The 22,726-nt window shown below is 40.7% G+C and overlaps 2 protein-coding genes across 4 annotated transcripts in view; both read right to left on the minus strand.

The window, feature by feature from the left end:
- LOC105684575 (probable ATP-dependent RNA helicase DDX28) lies at positions 1–2,471 on the minus strand. Its single transcript, XM_012398034.3, has 7 exons — positions 2,230–2,471; positions 1,930–2,139; positions 1,428–1,742; positions 1,060–1,317; positions 865–978; positions 387–784; positions 1–287 (listed from the first exon to the last, which is right to left on the minus strand). Exons 1-7 carry the CDS (start codon positions 2,311–2,313, stop codon positions 47–49), a joined length of 1,620 nt encoding a protein of 539 aa, XP_012253457.2. The 5' UTR covers positions 2,314–2,471; the 3' UTR covers positions 1–46.
- A 942-nt stretch (positions 2,472–3,413) lies between these two features.
- LOC105684544 (gamma-aminobutyric acid type B receptor subunit 2) overlaps positions 3,414–22,726 on the minus strand; it is a 91,429-nt gene continuing 72,116 nt past the window's right edge. For 2 of the 3 annotated variants that reach the window (XM_048649183.1, XM_048649185.1), the window contains 11 exons: positions 11,077–11,200; positions 10,626–10,742; positions 10,033–10,171; positions 9,178–9,294; positions 8,827–8,988; positions 8,615–8,718; positions 8,022–8,315; positions 7,699–7,943; positions 5,905–6,102; positions 5,126–5,353; positions 3,414–5,021 (listed from right to left, as the gene is read on the minus strand). In XM_048649183.1, the coding sequence (XP_048505140.1) occupies positions 4,345–5,021; positions 5,126–5,353; positions 5,905–6,102; positions 7,699–7,943; positions 8,022–8,315; positions 8,615–8,718; positions 8,827–8,988; positions 9,178–9,294; positions 10,033–10,171; positions 10,626–10,742; positions 11,077–11,200 (2,405 nt within the window). In that variant the 3' untranslated portion in view covers positions 3,414–4,344. Of the gene's footprint in view, positions 5,022–5,125; positions 5,354–5,904; positions 6,103–6,755; positions 6,769–7,698; positions 7,944–8,021; positions 8,316–8,614; positions 8,719–8,826; positions 8,989–9,177; positions 9,295–10,032; positions 10,172–10,625; positions 10,743–11,076; positions 11,201–22,726 lie in introns of those variants that run through there. The other variant, XM_048649184.1, reaches the window with a different exon arrangement.

The following is a 22,726-nucleotide window of genomic DNA, read 5'->3' on the forward strand; positions in this document are numbered from 1 at the left end:
TGATTATCATACAAATTTATTGATTCGTTATTTACACAGATCCTCTTCACCTTTTCGCCAATATATCTGCCCCGTAGTGTGCAGTAGCTTGTTTTTGCGCCTTGTTTATATTATGTTGAATTGTGTTTATTATTATTTTCGTTATGTTTGCATTAACGTTTGGCAGTGGGGATGAGGTCCTAATAGACTCCTCGATTCGTTGAAGCAGCTTCACGTCTCTCTCGCTCGATATGAAATTTGTTATGTAACACCTCTCGTTGTTCCCTAATCTTCCGGTTCTTCCGCACCTGGACAGAAGAAATTTTTAAATTGGTTTCAAAGAGTGACTTACCTGAGAACTGATCCTGAATCCTCGAAACCACTGAATCGTCGATACGAAAAATTACCTGTGAATATAATCAGCCGTGTACAGCGGGAAGTCGAAATTGACGACGTGCCTGACATTGACGGTGTCCAGTCCTCTGGAGCAGGCATCGGTGGTGGTAAGAACGCTGACTTCGCCATGTTGAAATTGTGCGAATTTATCCAGCCGCAGACGTGCGGGTACAGCACCATGGGTGCAACAACAGCGTATTCCCATTTCGCTCAAAAAGAGAAAGAGCCATTCGGCGGATTTTGTGGTATTGCAGAATACGAGGGTTTGCCACCCCTTTGCAATATTTCCTTTGACTATTCTCAAAATTTCCGGCGCTCTCGCCGACTGGTTTAATCGAATAAATTTTTGCGTTACTTGCGGAAGTACGTAATGAAGTTTTTCGCTTGTCAAATGAGTCAGGGAATCGGTCTGTACAGAGAGGATAAATATTTTATCTTATACGTTTCTCGTTGAAGTTTTTGCGAAAATCAATTGTACAAATCTCTCACATTAACGATTTCGTCGAGTACTTCGGGTAGCGAGTGTGGCATCGTTGCCGAAACGAGCGTCATTTGTGAGCTACGGGGAAATTCATCCGGGGATTCTGGACCGGCGAAGCTGAACTTTTTGCGGTAAATAGATTAAAAAATGTTGCATTTCTCAACCGGTAAAAAATGTGATTTACGTTCATTTGCCAAACTCACTCTGATTTTTTTCAAAAAATGTCTCAATTGCGCAACAAAGCTTTCATCGAAAAGGGTATCAGCTTCATCGAGAACCACGTGTCTTACGAATGTCATATCGTATACACCACTGTTCGTCAATTTACTGACTGCCCCAAAACTGCCGATTAACAAATCGATATCGTCAACCAATGGATTTATCATTAGCTGTTTCGTTTTCCCTCCGATTACCACTCTTATTTTTATTCCTGTATCAGCAGCAATTTTTTTCGCTACCGCCTGAAAAAAGTAACGAGGCGTCATTGAATCCTTATTTTACCCTCCCCCCCTCCCCCCACTTTACTCTTTAATTCGCAGACTTTTAAAGAGATCTTGAAACTGATACGGACCCCGAGTTGGGAGGTCAAGTCTCTACTTGGTGATAAAATGAGACCCAGTGGCGCATTGACATTCCTATCAGGACTCAGGTGTTTCCACCTTGTAATTTGCTCTAGCACAGGGAGCAAGTAGGCTAACGTCTTTCCGCATCCGGTTTCAGCTGCTATCACACTATTTTTTCCAGATAGTAAAACAGGAATTGATTTTCTCTGGATTGCTGATGGATATTTCAGATCATTTTCTTTTAAATTATCAAGTATCTGCCTACTCAAATTGGACTCTTCGAAGGTAATTGTTGGGTCCAAATCTGTTGACGGACTTTCAGGCTGTGATCAGAATTTCATCCGAGATTAGCTTAAAATCTAAAATGGGTGCAATTTGGCTGTTCTCACTTAAATAACGAATGACTTTCTAAAATATATCAATTTCCAAACCATGAGCAAGAGAACCGCACGTGATCACAGACGTGTTCAAACGAAATAATAGTAATTATTTGTAATTTTAGTTACGCACAGATCCATCAGGGTAAAGTATAAAATAATCATTCGCTGATTTTCTGTGGAGCCATCCCCTCGAAGCAAGTACGATTGGCGTGAAATGATTGTGTTGGTTTTGAGGCGCGTCATAAAAGTCAAGAGCTGAATTCTTGCATTTTATTATAAGCTTGGGCTCCTTCGCGATCGGTGTTTCTGTCAACGGTATTTCAACCGCGACTGGCTGAGTCTGAAATTAGTATTCTGTGTGAAATATTAAGTTATATTTACCGATAGCGACGACGATGGTTCCTCAGATTAGGTTAGGTTTTCAACGTACCGTATATTTTCGGAGATTACGAATCGACCGTTTTGCTCTGTGACTCACATATCCGCGACATGAATTAGAAAAAAATGACAACATTCTCACCCCTAATTAGACCCTGCTTTGCTGTTATTACTGTTACTAAATCACATATTTTTCAAATTCATTACACGCGACGACACACCACACGAAAGCCGGAGGACAGAATTGATCATGTCTCCGTGCAGTTCTGCTGGGCTCGTGCTTTCTTATGCTTATGACTTGGGATCACCAACCTCCACCGATCCCCTAAGTTCAATGACAGATGGCAGCGTTATCCGAACTGAGGAGATGTATCATCAGTTAATAAAAAGCCAATAAATACCTATTTTATCAGAGATCCGATTTCATTCGATCGTCAAAAGTAGAATTCTATTGCTGGTAATTCCCAACTGCGAGTATAAATTTATTTTACCGACGATCGAGAAATTACTAAAAAAAAATACTTTACGGTAGCGACGTATAGAGTGTTGTCTGGGTAAAGAAATATTTATTTCAACAAATTGCTCGTGATTAGTTTTTTTTCCATGTTTCAAAATTCTCACCAAAAGTAGAATATCGTAAATACAATGATATTTTCAAGAAATATTCAGAATTTTATAGAACTAAATAATATTCATGAAATTTAATGTACAATCGAGTATCTTTAACATATGAGCCATTGATTCACAATATGGGATCGTGAAGAAAGAAAATTTACCTCGTGTTCAAGCAATTAACAATAATTTGTACCTATAATTACAGCTGATAAAATATGTGTAGGGAACTATAAGTCAACAATTTTTATACCAACAACGATACGGCGTCGTAGAAAAAGAAATGATTAATAGAAAAATATGCAAGGAGGATGAGAAAAAGTTGCCAATATAATATATAATAATATATATATATATTTATATTTTTATATTTATATAGTATACCTATATTATCATATTGTATTTTCTTACGATTATTGCACAGACAATGCTGGTTATTGCTTAGTATTTAAAGATTCACTGATTGACACATCGAGACACGTATGTAAATACGAAAAAGTTAATCAGTTAGATCTCCCCATTGAAAAGAAAAAGAAGAAAAATCATAGTTGAAAATTAGGCGATGCGTCACTGACGGTACATCTATACTTAGGAACACGAAAATATGCGTACAGATCTATCCTGATCTTTGATTTCCAATTTGCATTTTTTTTTTATCGCGTATGGAGATCTTGGGGTTGGTTTATTTTTCATGTGTTCACTGTTTGTTTTTTCAATCATCAATATTGATTTACCTATTTATACAACAATTATAGAGAGACCACGCGATATCACACGCCAGTGCAGGTACTAGAGAGGGAGCTCTGAACACTTTTTACTCTGGGCCCGCAGAATTAAATTATTGTTTTTTTTTTTTTTTCTTCACACAAATCTCGAAAAATTTTCATCCTTCTGATCATGCGTCTATTCCTTTTGCCGCACGTGTCCATGCATATATGGATAAGTGCGAAAGGGTCTCTGGGACCAAATGGATATCGGTAAAACGCTAACTGATTTAACGCATATCCATCCGTCTTCCACATCCTCGTGGAGCGACGACGACCAGACACCATTTGCCAAAATATCGATCGACTAGCCCCCTTCGGAGTGCAGCTGAAGAAACTCCACTACATCTCGCACGTCTTAATTATATAACAATTTCCTCTGATTTATTGGCCCCCGAAAATAAGGGATGGTATTTAATGGAAGAAATGATTGTATTTTAGCGATTGATTTTTTTTTTTTCTTCTTCTCCTATATTTCTCTCATCCTTATCTGTCAACTTTTTTCCACTCTACTAAATTCTCTAACCATTTATCTACTTCACTCCATAAACAGTATAGAGTACGGAAGATACGCATTAGGAGATCCAGTCGAACGGTATTCTTTTTTATTTATTATAACTATTATTTTTTCTTATTACATACCTACTCTCAACTGGAAACCGCTGCAGCACCGTGTATACATCTGCATACTCGGAAATTACGGACATACTATGTATCCCGTCACGACAATACGATCGGTATTCCTGCGGGACTTGATTGGCACACGACTAAGGAACACACAGAATACAAATTTATACCGTTCCCTGTTTTTCCTCGTCAAACGATATCGTTGCGGGCGCAGGCCTGTGAACATCTTTGAGGTCGTCTTGCGGCTGGAGAGAAGGGCCCGAGTTTTGCGATCCTTTGACGATGACTTCTTCCGGCGAAACGACGTCGTTAGATTCCACGGGAGAATTACGGGCCGAATCAAGGGTCCTACTTTTTCCGTTGACCAGATCATCGGACACTTTTATATGTACGGTCTTCAAGAATTGCAGTTCATTTTTAATACCATATGCCTTGTCGATTTCGGGGCTGAAATCGGCACCGGGAATTCCGTTGGCTTCTTTAAATAGCATCCGCAAATCGCTGCCCAACCAACTGTCCGGACTTGCGTCGGAAACGGCCGGAATAGTCAGAGCCAACGTTTCGGGCGGTCTTCTACCCCTCGCACTGTTGGCAAGGTCACTCAGAGGTATTCCGACCTCCGAAGTTGCCCAAACGTCGCAGTTCGGGCTCAGAGACGCCCCACGGGGAATTTGGGTCGGCTTCGGACTCGTCGCGGCAACTTCCATTGAACGCCATCGGTGCGGCTGATTTAAACCCAACGCCGATATCGCCCCGAGACTGTTCGCCGGAACTATGCGATGCGGGAATCGCGGGGATCCGCGAATTTTTTCTCGCGACGACGACTGACTCGTGCTACAATCTACGGAAACACAAATCACGGGCATGGACGGACGTTTCGCCGATAAGATCCGACTCAACGGAGGCGGTAATTTCATTGGAAAAATTTTTGTTCTCCCCACTCACGTGGCGGTAGCGTAAAATTGACCCTGGGTTCGCTGCACTCTTTTCTCTGGAGGCCCAAACTCAACCTGCGATCTTCCTCGCTGGTTATGCTGATGATCGGTCCGGATCCGCATCGGGGATGAGGGTGACGCGTGCCTTGAGTGTCAACCTGACACGTAGAGGCAGCCTTTGTACCGGGAACCAGGCCAGCGATGTACCCCATGTGAACACGCAACGCAGAGGCCACCCCTGAACCATGTTAATAACGGTCGTTAATCGTCCCCATTGCAAGGTTCATTAGCGAGCCGTGAATCGCGCTAAATTTAACGTACCAAACGATCAGGTACTGCTGATACGTAAGGTATATACTCTTAATTACTCTCTACTGGTACAAATAACAGTTACACCGTAGTCGTTAGTTACGACTCCCATTATTACACATTACATGACATTGAGTTCTAGAGAGCTACTATATCGTTTCGGGGTATATTTGCGAATCCATTCGGCTCTAAAAAATTCTTTCTTTCTTTCTTTGTGTTCAGTCCGTCGTCGGTCCATCTAACTTCAAAGGAGAAATACAATTGGAGTAAAGTCTCGCGGGAGTGTAATCTGCAGAAATAAGTACACAGGTATACACCGTCGTACTACGTACAATATAATCAGAGCTACGGTGAATTCTTTGGCTTTGCGTCATTTGATGAAACGTTAACCGTTTTGTTTTTTTCGTTCTTTACTTCGTCGATCGTGCTCATTCGTAGATAGGATTTCATTTCATTCTTTGTACGGTTTGTTCGACTCACCGGTGAACGATGCGGTCGACGTTTTCCTACTATTCGGTCGACTACCGAACAGACTGAAGAGTCTGTGAAATACGCCGAGTCTGTTCGGTCCTTCCGTTTCCCTCCGTTGATGGAGTTTGTAGATGTCCGCCAAGCTCCTTCGCGGACCATCCTCCAAATCCGGTTGACTGCTAAAGGCTACGGTTCCGCGGCGCATGCCTATAGGTTCCAGGAGGACGTGTACATAGTAATGGGGTTGCAGGGAAAGAGGACCCCACCCTAATTGCTCAGGTGTATACTCGGATACGGGGATGGGCGATGATAATCATCGGATGAAAATAACACGAAATAGAACAAACAAACAAGTTCGTTGTTAGAAGATAAAAATGTTGCAGTGTTCTCACCACCCCGCAGGCGAAGAAGTTGCTCGGGGTCAACTAGGGGGTCGGAATTTTTTCACAGGATTCGTGCAATTTATATATACGCTATGCAGGGTGTTCGGCATAGTAGAAGTACGAACAGTAAGTTGTAAATTTTGAAGTATTTAAATAAACGGTGTATTTACATCGAAAGGACAACTGGTGATATCTATGTATATATGTATATATTGAAAGTTATTTTGGATTTAAATAAACTATGTGTGCTTTGTCGGTTTCTTTGTTGTTTCCATATATATATATAAATCAGAATAGAGACAGAATTGAGGACAAGGTTGAAATTTTTCGAAATATGTATCAACTATTATAGCAGTATAGATTGCTATTGCGGTATGAATATAAATGTCATACTTGATAAGTTTCATTTTCTATGTGGAATAAGACAAGAACGACGTTCATTTAACTATGGTCGTGCAGTAATACGGAAATTTTCACCTTTGAGAGGTACCTGAACGATGAAAACGACAGCGAGAATGTAGTTATGTTATATCCTTTGAACGAAGTTTCTCAAAGGTCCGTGATATCAAGATAAGGTTTGAACGTACGTAACATAATATTGCACACATTTATTTTAAGTGAAAAATGGTCTGGCCAGTTGAAAAAGTGCAACTCCGTCGAACGCATCTTCAATTTGTCTCATTAATCATTCCATCTCTTTTTATCACCGTGTCCTTCAAATTTTCCAACCCCCGCAAAGAATCCTTTGGGAAATTACAGAAAAATCGTCGACTACATTATTTCCTCAATACTCCGAAGCGTGTGCGCGTTTCCCTTTTCGATATTTTTTTTTTTAATAAAATAAAAAAAAAGAGGAAGGAAACAAAAAACCGAAAAAATGATCTCAACGATTATTATCTTCAGTCACCCTCAAAGAGACCCGCATATTCACGTTCGGTCGCTCTTTTGCAAAGGAATCCCCCTCCAGACTTGATAGGATAGATAAATAAATTACATTTCGTATTTCCCTTAAGCCTAGCTGTTGAGAAGACAGTACAGCAGCACGAAGGGTACACACGAGTACGTATAGCATATACAGGTATGTATAGTATAGAGCATAATATCTGCGAAGCGAAAACTTGTAAAACGATTTCGCCGATCTCGTAGACTTCGTTCGCTCGAATTCGCTCTGATCCTGTATTACACAGATGTTTCATATAGACGTCTGCAGGGTACAGTGTACGTCCCGTCGCGTCGCGTATATTTCGTTCATATCGACGGTTGCCGATATAAAACTCATTCCGGTTGAATGAGCAGAGGAAAATGCAAATGCCGTTTTTGAGGTGTATCGGGTATGAGAAAATTGCTCGTTTCATTCATCCCCCGTACGTAATAGCACGGACCTTATTCGATGTACGTATACACGAGGTGATGTTCTTACCGGATGGGTCAGCGGACGGCCAACTCGCTCGCGGAATTACCGGCGGCAAAACGCTCAGCAATAAAAGAGGCAGTCCTCCTCCTATGCTCGGATTTCTTTGGGGAAGAGACGCGTTCGAAGACGCGTGCGACGGCCCCGGAGGTTCCTCACCGAGCTGCTTTTCCAATCTCGCTAACTCGAGTTCGAGCTGAGCCATCTCCTTGCGATACACTCGATTCTGAACCTCCACTCTGTACTGCAACTCCCTGTATGATAAAAATGTTATCAGACTACACCGAGGACGTTTCTCCTGGGAACTGAAGAAATTGAATATGAAATTGCACCTTCGGTCGTCGGTGACGAATCTTCTGGTATTGCATTCGATTTTAAGTCCTAAACTTTGGACTACGGGATCGGCCCTTTCGCCGGCTAAAATATTCGCCAATTGCGGTAGAAATAGAAGCGCCAGGGTCGAGGTTGTAGACGCGAGAATGAGAGCTGTTATCGTGACAAAAGCCAGCGTCGCTCGATCGGACATTAAATTGGCAAGAACTACGACGATTACCGAAGTTATCACCACGGAGTAAACGCTCATACCGATGTACTGGGAGTCGTTCAAAGCCGGAATTTTCACGTGTCTGAAAACAATTCGTGGACGTTCTCTTCTCGTCAATTTATTGAAGCTATTGGTGTGGATATAACGTCATATATATGGGGCATTTTTCCCCACCACCACCACTTTTTCCAAAATATTTTCTGGACTCGTACGAATCTTTTTCGACGTCTTGAGAGGCCTTAGAAATCACGCGCAGTCCACCGGGACACAGATATTGAAAATAACGGAAACGTCGAAATCGGCGATTGAGAAATTATTTTGTAAAAAGTAGCCCGTTCGACGTGGAATGCCCCATATACGCGTAGTGACGACGGCGCAAACCTCGTTTCCCAGGCCATGTATACCCCGACGACGAGTAGAAGACCCTTGTAGGCGTAGAGCGCCCCCAGCCAACCGTTCGTATGTTGAGACCTGCAGACCTCCACCTGCGCAAGACGGCTAAGGTTAATTAGACCTCGTTAATGATAATTGTTTCGCAACAGGCTATGGCCTCCCCTTGATAGCGCCTAATGATAATACTCCGTGTGTCTTACCTGGGGCTGATATACGACACCACGATCTTGCGAGCTGATCTCAAGGGTTAAATTGCGAAGGTGTCTCTGCATAGGGTCTAAGGTCACCCACAAGGTCACCACCAATCCATCGATCAGAAGCAAGACGAATATCAGGCTTATCAGCTGAGTGTCTTGCAGTAACTGGAAAATTAGCTTCACTGTTCATTACAGAACTTGGACGAACCGAGTTCGACAAGATTTTTGAAACCAGTAGACGATTCGAATTTCGGGGGTGAACTTTGCGGAGATTATTTCAATTTTCGAAAGATCATCCTAACATTTATCGTTAAAAAATGTGTATACTTTCATTTTCTTCATTTTCATATTCACCTTGTTTTTAACGACCCCACTTCTACTCCTTGTGAATATCCTGTGCACTCTGTAAGTCTTGGTGAACATCGAACCGAAAGCGAGTGAAAATCCGGCGGATAGAAGGTAAACCCTGGCCTGGATAAATAGACCTAGATATAGACACACCTCTTTGTGGGGGCTGCAGGATTATCGTGCGCATCGTTTGACTCGACGCGTTCGTACGAAAAGGATGGAAAAAAATCTTCAACAATAACTGAAAATTATCGCGTCGTATAAACGGGGCGGCGCGCTATTCTTTTCAAGTTCTCCTCTTTCTGCAGGGATATCCCATCGCGTGAGAAGAGTCATTACTGGGACGGTGTTTTGTTCGATTTGATTGGCTTTTCATGATATGGTATACCGTACAATAGGCGCACTGAGAATTTCATTCGCGATATATCTCAGTTTTTCATACAGAAATAAATCGTTTTTCAATTTCAAAACAAAAAACTATCAATTATACTATTTTCATCTCTTCTCTATACGTCTATCGGATGTATTCGAACCGAATCGCGCGTCGGAAGGTTTTTCATTCTCATTTTACACGTTCGTTTGATTTTTTCTTTTTTACTCAGAAATAAGAAGCTTTTACTCGCGCAGCTTCGGCGGTATAATACGATGTAGTTACGGCGAAACTTTTCAAATCATTATTATTACCATTAAATCTACGTGTCGTTTAATTTTTCCATTCATTGTTAGCTACCGCGGAGCTCATTATATCGAGGTGATATTACAGACGTGATATCGCCTCGGGGTATGGGAACTGGAAGGCGGTGCGGAGTTTAAGAATATGGCGGCCATAACTTTTGTAGATATATTTTGATTCGATCTTACCGTACAAACTATGGGAAAGTAAGCGTCGCTGTCTGAGAGGGTAGCGTGGTCCAGACCCAAAAGTATAACGGCTCCGTATACGAGGGCGCAACCAACCGCTGCTATGTTGTTCAACTTTGGACTCGACAGTTTTATGCTTCTGTTGGCAAACGAGGCGTTTCATTTCACATTTGACACATCGATAACTTTCTTTAAACGAATTCTTCTCTCTTTTCGTTTTTCTTCTCTCTGACATTTTCGTCTTGGGCAATTAAGCTGAAGAGGAACTTTTTCCCGCCATTTGCTTGTATTTGGATTCGATTCATTGACGATCAGATTATATCGCAATTTTTGGGGGCGATTCGAGAGAAACCGTCCTTTTTGGATGAAAGGATGAGGAAGAACGATCGATCGGTCGTACCAATTTTGTTGCGGTTTTTTTTTTTTTTGTCGACATTTGCATATTTCGTTATGACTGTTGAAATTTTTATGCCGAGTCTGCCGACCTTGTCTAAGTCGGTGATTTGAGGTGATAGCGTCAGCAGGAAAGAGAAAAAAAAAGAAGAAGAAGAGGAGAAATACGAAAGAGGTGGAACGAGACTTTGAAAACTCACTTGTGCTTTCGAAAATGGAGATTGAAGGCGAGAAAGGCGAGAGCCAGGGTGACTCCAACGCTGGCGAGGCAGGTGACAGCCAAGAACGCTCCCGGAGCGACCGTCACTACCCTGAGCCTAAAAATATTCCATGTTATACTAATTAGCTGGGGGAGGAGCAGTTGGGAGGGAGTCCGCTGCGGATGACAATTAAAACAAAACAACCGTCAATTAAAAACTGTAGGTATATAACTTATATAGCGCATACGTATACGTACGTACGTACGTATACCTATAGTGTATCTATATTCGCGTTATTATTTTGCCCGATAAAACGTCATCGCGTCGTCGTTTTATGCTCTCTGAACTCTTCAGTGGTACATCATCACCGAGGGAATTTAATTTATTTTAGCATAATATTATTTTTGTTATACGTATTTTCAACTTTTATAATATAATTCATATACATTACCGGCACACGCGGCGAGCGGCTGGGGGATGTTCACCTGGCCATTGAGGAGACGCACAACCCGCGCAAGTCATCGTCAAACTTCCGTTTGTCGGCGTGTAAATCGCTATTCTCCTCAGAGTGTGGCCTGAAAATAATTATCGGGAAATGCACACGTTATCAACGCCAAAAAGATGGAAGAAAGTTTCGATCAAATCAACGGATTGACGTGGACGACTCGACTCTTACACCCGGCAAGATTTTCGGTCGGGTGAATTAACTCCCTCGACGAACCAAAACCGACGATATATTGTCATATTGTAACGTTTTATTTGGTAAATATTTGAATAATTTAGATGGCAACGGATTATGATTCGAGGGTAAATTTTCGGCTCAGTATTATTCTGAACGTCAGGGTAATGTAATTGAACCATTCAGTATTGATGGTAGAATGAGAAATGAACTGATTTCCTTCTCCATTTCATTATCAGCGAACATTCTATTAATTTTTTCCATTGGATCTTATCATAACTCCTTAATTTCTTAAATGAATTGTGAAAATGCTGGTAAATATGAGCGACATTTTATGGTTTATAAAGAATTCCAGTCTATTTTTTTTTCCGAACTAGCATTGCACTGTTGCGTTGGTTCGCAATTTTTCGCTTTTTGGAGCAGAAATATTGAGATATCTCGATGGGAAAAATTCATAGTTCAATTCAGTCGACGGATTCGTGTTCCTGGGGTCAAAAAACATTTGAATAGTGTCATACAATCGGTTTTTTCAGATACTTCATTTTTGGCCCAAAAATCGAAAAAATCCAAAGGATCCTTGGATTTTTGTCGATTTTGGGTCAAAAAAACATATTTTTTTTTATGTGCTATTCTTGTGTATTTTGATCTCAGGAATCCGAATCTGAAAGAAAAATTGATCTATCTATGAAAATGATCGAGTTATCGCTGATTTTGCGCTTTTTTAAGCATACATTTGAGGATATCTCGAAGGGAAAAAATCGTAGCTCAATTTGGACAACGGATTCGTGTTCCTGAGGTCAAAATACATAAGAAAAGTGCCATACGATCAATTTTAAAAAATAAAAATTTTTGGCCAAAATTTGAAAAAATCGTAAGGGGTACCCCTTGGAAAAATCTCAAATTTTGGTCGAAAATTTTTATTTTTTAAAATTGATCGTATAGCACTTTTCTTATGTATTTTGACCTCAGGAACACGAATCCGTTGTCCAAATTGAGCAACGATTTTTTCCCTTCGAGATATCCTCAAATTTATGCCAAAAATCGCGAAAAAATGGGGATAACTCGATCATTTTTCAAGATCGATCAATTTTTCTTTCGGATTCGGATTCCTGAGCTCAAATTGCATAAAGATAGACTGAAAAATCAATTTTTTATTTTTGACCCCAAAAAGCTGAAAATTGACGATAACTCGGTCAATTTTCGAGATAGATCAATTTTTCTTTCAGATTTGGATTCCTGAGGTCAAAATACGTCAGAAAAGTGCCATATGAACGATTTTGAAAATACTTAATTTTTGGCCCAAAAATCGAAAACATCCAAAAGCCCCTTGGAGTTTTTTTCAACTTTGGGGTTAAAAAAAATATTCCATGTCATATGCTATTCTTGTATTTTGACCTCAGGAATCTGAATTCGGAGGTCAAATTAATCTATCTATAAAACTGATCAAGTTATCGGAACTTTCACGCTTTTCGGAGAGAGAAAACATGATAGCACGCCCTCACCCTCGCGTTCACTGAGTGTCTCGTCTTATTGTTAGGTTCCTTCTGTATCTTCAAAATATATCTCACCAACTACTCAATATTATCAACGCAAATGCGCATTTTTCTGCTCGTAAATAATTTTTTTTAATTCCAGAATTCGATGTAGAGATCGAATTTATACATATTTTTAAAGGTATTTATTCGTGTTACTCGACCGTGCAGAACGGAAACTCAGGTTGAATTTTCTAGAAAAAATCAAAAAATTCATTCTCCTAACATAAATTGAAGGATGCTCCGTTCCGGGGCAACAAACGTCAATTTTTATTGCTTTCCAATAAAGCGAAAAGTTTCAGTCCGTTTTGTTCCCTCTTCATCATTCCGTTCCCTTATTTTGGGAATGTGGCCACTATTGGTATAAGCACAATAAGCTTTAACTCCGGTTGAAAAAACACAGTGAATGAAAGGAGGGACTGCCGCAGAAATATTTATTGAAATAAATGTTCACGGGCTTGCTTTTAAGTAGGCGTTTTCAGGACCACTATAGCAATAAATACGAGGAAAGGGCCACGAGAAACGAAACCCGCGTGCGTACACAAAGTAAAGGTGTATAAATTACACGCGACTCACATATGTACGTACACGAATGTAGCCCGTAAATACATACAGGTATCCGTGCATTATATCATGTACTATACAAATACTCGCACAACTTTGCTCTTTCAATATTGCTTCAAAATTTGAAAGCACAGTCGACTCGCAAGAGTTGTTCAAGCATTGGGGGTGATGCATTGATTTAATATAATAACCGCAGCTATGTGTTTCCTTGTTCTACATAGCTGCGGACAGCACACATATATACGTAGAAGGCTCCGCATGAGGTGTTCTAATTTACTCGGGTAATAAATAATTTTTGAATTTATTTCTTCCCCTTTTTTTATACGTAACGCCGCGGTAAAGTCGTATTCTGCGGGGTAAAAATTCCGGCGAAATCGATGGCGAACTTCAGGTATCCTCGTACAATAATATATGCGCGCACAATTTTTTGTCAAGAGAAATTTGAGAATCTTTGATAAAGTGAAAAACAAAAAAAGAGAGGAAAAATGATAATTGGATTGTTAATTAACGGGAGGGGATAGGGCAAAACTGTAGTATCCGCTTTTTTTAATCCTTCGCGAAATATTTGCAAAAGAGTTCAGAGCGTGTATACGTATATAGGTATAGCAGAAGTTCGTTTAAATATTGGAATTAAGTTTGCGCAGCTGAGAAAAAATCTTTTTATGGAATTTTCTTTTCGCCATATATTAATATGTATATTTATGTAATTTCGAGGGCGAAAAATTTTGGAGAAAATTATTTGGGTACAGAGTTTTATTGCACGAAATGTTAATATTATACGCTAAACGACGTGTGTCACGAATCGACGAATAAATCTGAACGTGAAATTAATGCTGCAGCAGAAAAACGCTCAGAGGTATGAATTTTATTTGCACAACGAAAACCGGTGCGAATCCGTGAAAATGAATCCCATCATCGAAGACACGCGTGTTCGTCATTCGTTTATTTATTGATTTTGTTTTTGACGAGCGTGTTTGTATTTGACCGTCGGAGACCTTTTCGGAATATCAAGCGTATTTTTCGGTCCATCGGTTCGGCAGCTAATGCAACTACATACATATAATGGCTGAGTAGGGGTGTGCGAAATTTTCCGCAAATATTTTTCCGCGTCGGTCGTCGCCGCGGAGAAAAAAGCAGCGTGAAATATACGAACGCGAAAAGCGAGGGCTAGACAAATGGGGAGAGAAGAAAACTACAGAAATTAATTGACCAAACTAATTTAAGGACTTTTCTTCTTCACCTTTCTTTTATTTTCCTCGCGAATGGGGTGAAATAGTACGCACCGGCGACTATAATTCCGAGTTGCTTCACCGGTCGCTCATTTTCTCCTTGGAAAACCCTCGGTCGCGGAGGCTATCTGGCTATTATACCGAGCTCTGGTCGAGGGTGAAATTGTAGGCGGCTTACAACTTGCGACTATATACCTTCAGGATGTACAGTGATCCCTTCATTACCCGTCTACATGGTTTATTAATCCACATGTAATAGCAAAGTTAATCGGATGGTTTCCAAACGCGATAAATAATTCGAACAAAAAAGTCCAAAAAAAAAAAAAAAAAAATTTACTTATAAATTCATTCATTTATGATGGGTTCCTTTCACGGCCGGCTCGTTAAAAATATATATAAGTCAGGTTTAGCTTGGGTTAAAAGATCGAGTGACTTTTATAATGCGTTTTACTTCCACTCTTTTCATTAGCTACCCCGACTCGGTGCGTGGGTATAAATTGGATAAAACTTTTTCGAGATTGGTAAAAGTATATAAGGTTATACCTCAAGAAAGGTAAAGGTGTATACCTATACCTACCTATGTATCTATATAAGCGACTGCTGTTAATTTTCTAATTTTCTAATTTTCTAATTTTTCTAATTCAAGATGTCTCTTCTTCCTCATCTCGAATTCCATGATTAAGACTTCGCTTATTAATCGTCGAATGTTAAACATTGTTAAACTTATAAATTACCTGTTAGACATTCGTCGTAAAGAATGTATGGGGCGGGAGACTCGGAGCTTTTATCCAGAGAAAACTTTCGCCGAAAAATTTCGAGTATCCGCAAGTAAAATAAAATTAATATACGTATGTACAGGGGCGGGGGAGGGGTAAAAAAAAGAGAGCGAAAAAAAAACAACAAAATTAAAATTAAAAGTTAAGAATTAAACGGGAATAATGTATAAAATAAATTACGTCGGGCGACGGGAGAGCTGGAAACGAAAAAAAAAAAAGAAAAAAATATATACAAGACAAAATCAAAAGAGGAGAAGAAAAATATAAGAGCGGCGCGGGAGTAACAATTTGGTCGTTCCGAACATCGAGGGTCTATCTAAATTACATCCGGTTCAAGAGTTTCATTTATAATCAATACGATGAAAATGAGTAAAATTCATCAGATTAACGAGCCGATCCCGTTCTGCAGTAAGTACGTCGAGGTTCGGGAGCTTGTAATCCGAGGTCCCACCTTACAACGTGCGCAGCTGTTCCCAAATTAAGCTATACACGAAGATGTACTATAGATACCTGAGGTATATTACAGGATATCGCGTACGTCTGCGGGTAACCGTGAAGAGGTGATATACAACCAGAACGCGTAACATGATCCAAAAACTTTCGGGATATACCTAGGAGCTTAGAACATTTTTTCAAAAATTTATCGTACCTCCGGGCGTGAGTTCGGAGAGAACGTTCATCGATTATAAACTTGTACGGTTTGCCTGGGTTTGCACGAAACGTAAATTATTCAGCGATATCGCTGCACACGTTTCATTATATTTTGAAAAACAATTCGGTGTACCATTCGTTCTGTTTTTTTTTTATTTCCTCTTCCGCATACTCGGTATGCGAGAAGAGTCGCCGCAGATGCGGCCCAACTTCGTTTTTATTTTTTCATTTTTTTTTTTTGTCGTTTCTTCAGCGAGCACGAGAATCGGGTACAAACAGTTTCTGAATTTCAAATTTCGAAGGCTCTGTGTAGCGCCTATTTTTGGCTTCGCGGATTCACACCCCGCATGACAGCCATAAATTTAGTAAATTCCAAGGAAAATCTTGTACGTCAGGCATCACTTTCGTAATTGGCTATAGGGGCGAACTTGCCAGGGCCCTTTTTCATCGCGTCTCCGCACCACCCTTACAATTCCGGCTTACTCAGGCTTCCCTTCTCTCGCGCCTCTCTCTACCACCTTCTTCTTTGACGTCGTCGGGGTTCGCGTATCCCCAAAAATTTGGAAATAAATAAAAAATAGAATGAAAAAACTCCGACACCGAGTCGCATGAATACAAAAATATATAAATATGAATAAGTCGATCTCGAAGTTACATGTATATTGTGTATATTGTATATACCGCTGCCGTGAGAAAGCGGACAAATCTTCGCATTTATACGTAGCCAGGTGACGCAGGTCGAGTTTAAGATGAACTTTTAATTCTCCTAAGACTCGCGGAAGGGCGAAATAAGGAGGGGGATATACGGGGAGGAAGGGATAACGAGATGCAATTATTCGTGCAATGGCGGCGACGCGGCAACGGAGCGTTAATTACTCGTTGGTATCAGAATCCACCGAAGCTAAATGGAATCCAGCTCCGAAGCTCTGGAGCTCTTGTGCGCCCGGCCTACACAATGTGGGACGTTCGAAGAAAACGGAATATCGTCCTTCGATTTTGATCTATGAGATTTTTCAATTCATATCCTCCGCTATTATCACGCCGAGCATCCGCTGCAATTATTCTTTTCTACTCGCATGACGTATTTTACAATATTCCATTTACTCGTACCTACATGTCTGTTGAAAATTGAACGCAATCATCGTGCATATAATTCATACCGTTATTATTCCCTGTAAGTAATATTCCTTTGATTTTCGCGCGGTGTATATGAGAGTACTTGCGAGGAAGAAAAATATCGTTACAAAGCAACATCGTCAAGAAATATATTGTAATGGAGGCTGCGAGCTTTTATGTATACCTTCAAAGGGTTTAATTGAAGGAAAACTAGAAAGGTCAGAAGGATGTAAATGGGATATCTCGTCTTCAAGAGATCGTAAACGGCGCGATGATAATTCTCCGTTGTTATGCGAATAAAGAATTTTTCATCTTTTCCTCAACAAATTGCTGGCGTATGGAAATGAAAAAAAAAACACAAAAAACACAGAAACAAATTATGAGAAGTAGATAAAAACCACACGCGGTTATGCGTATATTTGTCGGGTGAAAGGACCGAATTTGGAAGGCAAATAGCACGTAGCTAGCACGAAGTATTAAAAGCACGTTAACGCAGGAGCTTACGTAGGGTATAATGTACGTCTGCCCGTTATTTTGACAGTTCGAAGGTAAGGGATAGAAAGGTCATAGTTCACCGCCATCTGCCTCAACCCCGTGAATCGCTGTCTGGCTGGCTTCCAATCTATAATTCTTCTTTTCAGGACACCCCGAGAACGGCCCTCGCTCGGGTATCGGGTGTGATCGTTAATTATCTGATTGGAAAATGAATGTCGTAGACCCTGCGAGAGCGGCCCTGCATCCGTATCAAATTTCAAATCAACGAGTCTGGGGAAAAGTGGAAGAAATAAAATCAAAATCAACATAACAAGATGGAAAAAGATAATGTTAAAGTAACAACGGCGGTCGATCATCCCCCTGCAAATATCGTTGATTAAAATCGTCACTTTGCGCGGTAAACTTTCCGCTTTTTGTGTAACCGTGATACGTCGAAAGTAAAAAGTGAAGATGTTATAAGAGGGTATAAATGTTTTTTTTTTTGTTTTTTATACATGAACCAATCAACGAGGAAAATGAGTTCCGATTTAGCTAGATATCTAAAAAAAATTTAATTGAGATATCTGATCTGATTTTTCTTCAGCTCTCTCAGAAATTTCACATTTCAGATTGCATGAATTTTTTTTTAAGTCGCGCGTGGAACGTACGTACCGTGCGTTCTTAAAAAATTAAAGCACTTTATAATATTGAATTTTTCAAGCTACAACATTATCCACTTTAACCGCGACGTAATTTTCATGATTTTTTAATTCCCCATGAGCTTCGCTTTTGCGGTAATGGCCGGAAACATGTCGGTTATACCCTTTCGGCTTTTAATCGTTAATTATATTCTCATTATCGTATTTTCATCTTTTTTCAACGTCGGCCTCCTTCTATTGTCCCTTAAATTGCAGGCTGCAGCGGAAATGCGGCGAGGCCGTACGCACCGCACACGCACCGGTCAATGTTCTTTCGGTTTTTTATAATTAACGTACAGATACGTGGAAATGAACTCGTACGAACGGCTGAAGGAGCTATAGAGTCCTTTCGGGAACTACACTACGTGTAGTGCCGTTATCTTCGCTCACCGCCGGGGCCCATATATATACCAAGGTTTGGTGTACATGTATGAATTATTCATCTTGACCGATATTTACGAGCTGGTTCAGTTAACCGGCAATTTATACGACATGTTCTAGCTCAAACCTACCGGTATACCGGGAGCGCACGGGACTCGGCGACTCGGCGACATGTACAAATGTGTTGTATTAGCAGCCGCTCGATTCAAGGTTTCCGTGACGCACATAATGTGTTATACAGAAATCTGAACGAGATTCTATCCAATTTTAGCGAGGGGAGAATTTTCGGTTGATACGCACGGTAGAATAATCGCGCGATTACGAATCCGCACTCGGTCAATTTGCACTCTGCCCTCAAAAACTGGAAACAAACTCCGCGGCGAAATTACGATCGTCGCGTTCTCGCGCAGTGTACGCACAGACGTCTACCTATATCCGTCTCTTTATCTCCATTAACACCTTATTCGCACATCGTATCAAACGCGACTCCTCGACGTTTAAAGTTCGGAGGAGGAAATTGTTGGTAAAGAGGCGCGGAAGAAGTTGTTGGATTTCTGCTATTGAAAGTTCGAATTGCTTGCGGTTCCTCGTTGAACTTGACTAACTTCACGGGGGACCGTTCAAAACCGCGGATTCCAGTCAAGTTTATAGTTGACGTCTCAACCACCGCACAACGGATTAGAATTATGACAGCATAATACGAGCTGCGTAATATTACACGAGCACATGCCACCTGTGCAAATATATTCGAACACGCGCTTCTCGCGACCCGGAGAAACAACCCAGGGGGACGAGCTTCGCGAAATTTCGGTTTTTTGTCTCCCGGCTTTTTGGATCGAAGAGTATAGAAGCATTGGATTTTCAGTTCCCTCTTTTCGCTCATTTTTTTCTTTTCTTTTTTCTTCACTTCTTTGTCACGAGGGGCGATAAATACATCAGCGGTAAGCCAGCTCGCGTTTCGCATCTCGCATTCGAGAGAGCTTGCGGCTAGCTTTCATTTTTATTTTTTTATTTTATTTTATTTTATTTTTTCTACTTTTTCTCTCGCTTTTTGGAACAAAAGAGCGAATCCTGTAACCGCGCGTATACGGAGCGTGTGATACATTCCGATATCCGAGGAAATGGATGCGTAGAAAAAAAAAAAAAAAAAAGAAATTTCGTTCGTATCTCTTGACCTTTGAAAGATGAATTATTTCCAAGTCCCTTCAACTATCTACTCGACAGGTGAAATCCCGAGGTAATCCTTGTTTGTTGAGTTAAAACCGACGAGAAAAAAACGACCACCCTCCTCAAGAACACGATATACTCGGGCAGCGAGCGGCTGTCTGACGCACAGAATCTACGAGTTTTAAAAAACCACGTTGTACAGAGTCGATGATTTTATTATCAGTCGCAACTAAATGATCTCGAATTTGATAAATTACGTTGTAGAAAATTGTCGGGATCTTTTTATCGAATAGATTACATCAGGGTAGAAGGAGTAAAAGAGAATTACAGATGCTTTTCGCATTATTTACGACTAATTAAATCGGATTATCCTAAATTAGCGTGGGGTAAAATAAGTTTTCGTGTTTGTGTAAGGGTAATAACAAAGCTCAAAATTTTAACGACTTCGTGGGCTTATCCGATGCGGTTGTATTCGCCCTGTCAATTTCTACAACGTTGACTTTAATTTTCGTGAAATTTTATCGCGAAAAGGGCTCAAGTTTACAGGTATAAAGTTTACCTCGTTACATCACCTCGGTTGTACGTATATACCTATGTATCCTGTGCCTATGTGCGGCGTATAAATATCATAACTTTGATACGAGTTTCCGAGGGATTTACGCACGCTTTTAGAAAATTAGAAATATAGACAATTTCTCAAATGCGACGTGCGCGAAACGAGATTCGAATAGCTGCCATCTCATCTCACTCCATGAAACTCGGAAGAGGAAAGAAACATTCATCGATGATTGAAAAATTGACAAATCAGCGTTACATGAGATACGGAAAGAGAACACTTTGAATTTCGGAGCTACTAAATACGTTCGAATGTTTGATTAAAATTATTCCGGTTTCTGTATTTCCAATTATTTTTATTCGCGTTGCACGGTCGAGCTGACTTTTCATCTCTGTGCAAAGAAGTACAAGTCGCAAGGGGATCAGCTGCTGCTGCTGCTCCACGTGGATTTAATCAATGTTTTCTGGGTTATTTATTTATTTATCCTTTTTTTAATTTTCGCTTTTACTTTTCTTTTTCACATACAGTCCTTTTCATTTTTTCCTTTCCCACCCTGGTTCCACCTCTTTTTTTTTCTGGTTGAATGTAATATATTTGTCGCTTTCCTCGGTTCGTACAATTTTTTCAATTTTTTCTCCTTTTTTTTAGGTACACCGTTACTCAGGCGACATCGAGAAAAAGGATGCAAATCGTCGCCGGATATCGCGGTACGCAAAAATACTTGAGAATAAAAAAAAAACAAAAAATTCAACATCGTGCTTTCGTTGTATCGATTGTGTAAATTGCTACGTGTACCTAAAACGCAACGTGGTTCGTCCACCCAAACCACCGTGGTAAAAAAATAAAGTTTAAGCGAAGAAAATACATGAAAATGCGAGTTGAAAGAAAAAAATTAAAAGCCCATCATTCATCTTCAATTTAATCGCCTGTTGACGAGATCAAGAGATTATATCGTACGTAATACTGTACGAAAGCTCTCGGTACACACAGGTATGCACGTACGTACGTACGTGCACATCGTGCGGGGCTGTCGACGGAGTTAATGAGTTTTTGAAAGAATTTTTTTTTACATCACACCCTCGATTCGGTTGGGTTGGTAAAAACAAAAATGAGAGAAGAGGAGAGTAGAGTAAAAAAAAACAAAAAAGGTAAAAAGCAAAAGCTCGTACGTAGGTGTGGAATGAAAACTAATTCAAATAGTTTTCCTGCGTGAATTGCTAATACGGGTTATAGCCGGATGGCTGGTAAAGGACGGTCGGTCGCGTATCCGCGTATGTACGTACGTACGTACATAGGTATATGTAGATCGTGGATACACAGCGTTCGCGTGTGGGCGTTCGTATACATGAAAGGTAGGTGCTCCCTTGGGGTCCTGTTTGCGGTCGGTTGTAGGGAGATCCATTAATTGCAAATATATTAGAATTAAAGCTTTGACAGTAGGAATCTGCAGCCGGTTTCTAAATTGGAAACGAAATAGAGTCGGGGAGTAGGCGCGCACACATCCGAATCGCTCGCGGAAATTCTCTCGACCGGAATTCCGGCATCCCGTGCCAAGGCAGTCGTACCTACGCAACGAATCTCCGTACTCCGGACACCCGAGTTTCACAGATTCAAAGAAAACGTTCGATATAATTAATCCGTTCGAAATCCCGCTGAGAGATTAATCGATTAAAAAATTGTAAAAACAAAGATTTTCCAACGCCCATTTCAAAGCCGTGGACTCGCGGAGCTATGACGATGATAAAAGTTTCAGCTGCACAGGTATATTCGTGTCACGAGCCCGCGCGACCCCGTCAGCGTATAACGACCGCAATGAAATCCGCTTTTCCCCTCGAAAATAGCCTCTACATATTTCGGTCAGCGATCGCACGTACTGCAGTCTGCGACATGATCCTCCGGGGTGTTGCAGCGGCGTTCGCATTTGGGGTAATTGATTGACGTTGGATATCACGGTACATAATAGATACGCGACGAACATTGTACGATATCATACAATAGACTCCGCAGGTGAACCTCGCGTTACAAAATCATCGATAATTCAACGACAAATGCGTTCGACTGTTAAAGCTGACGCGGGCCCGGGTATGATTCGCGTCGACGAACCGCGACGCGACCCTCGTCTTTAACCGGGTGTATACATACGTGCATCGAATGTTTGTTTCGTTAATTCGAACTTAACGCCAATTAAACACACTCTCAATTTTCGATCTCCGCTCTCTCCGTAACCGGATACAATTGGCAACTGGCCGGTTATTTAAAGGCGAAATCGTCAACTTCC

The sequence above is a fragment of the Athalia rosae genome, chromosome 2, assembly GCF_917208135.1.
Source record: "Athalia rosae chromosome 2, iyAthRosa1.1, whole genome shotgun sequence".
Lineage (NCBI taxonomy): Eukaryota > Metazoa > Arthropoda > Insecta > Hymenoptera > Athaliidae > Athalia > Athalia rosae.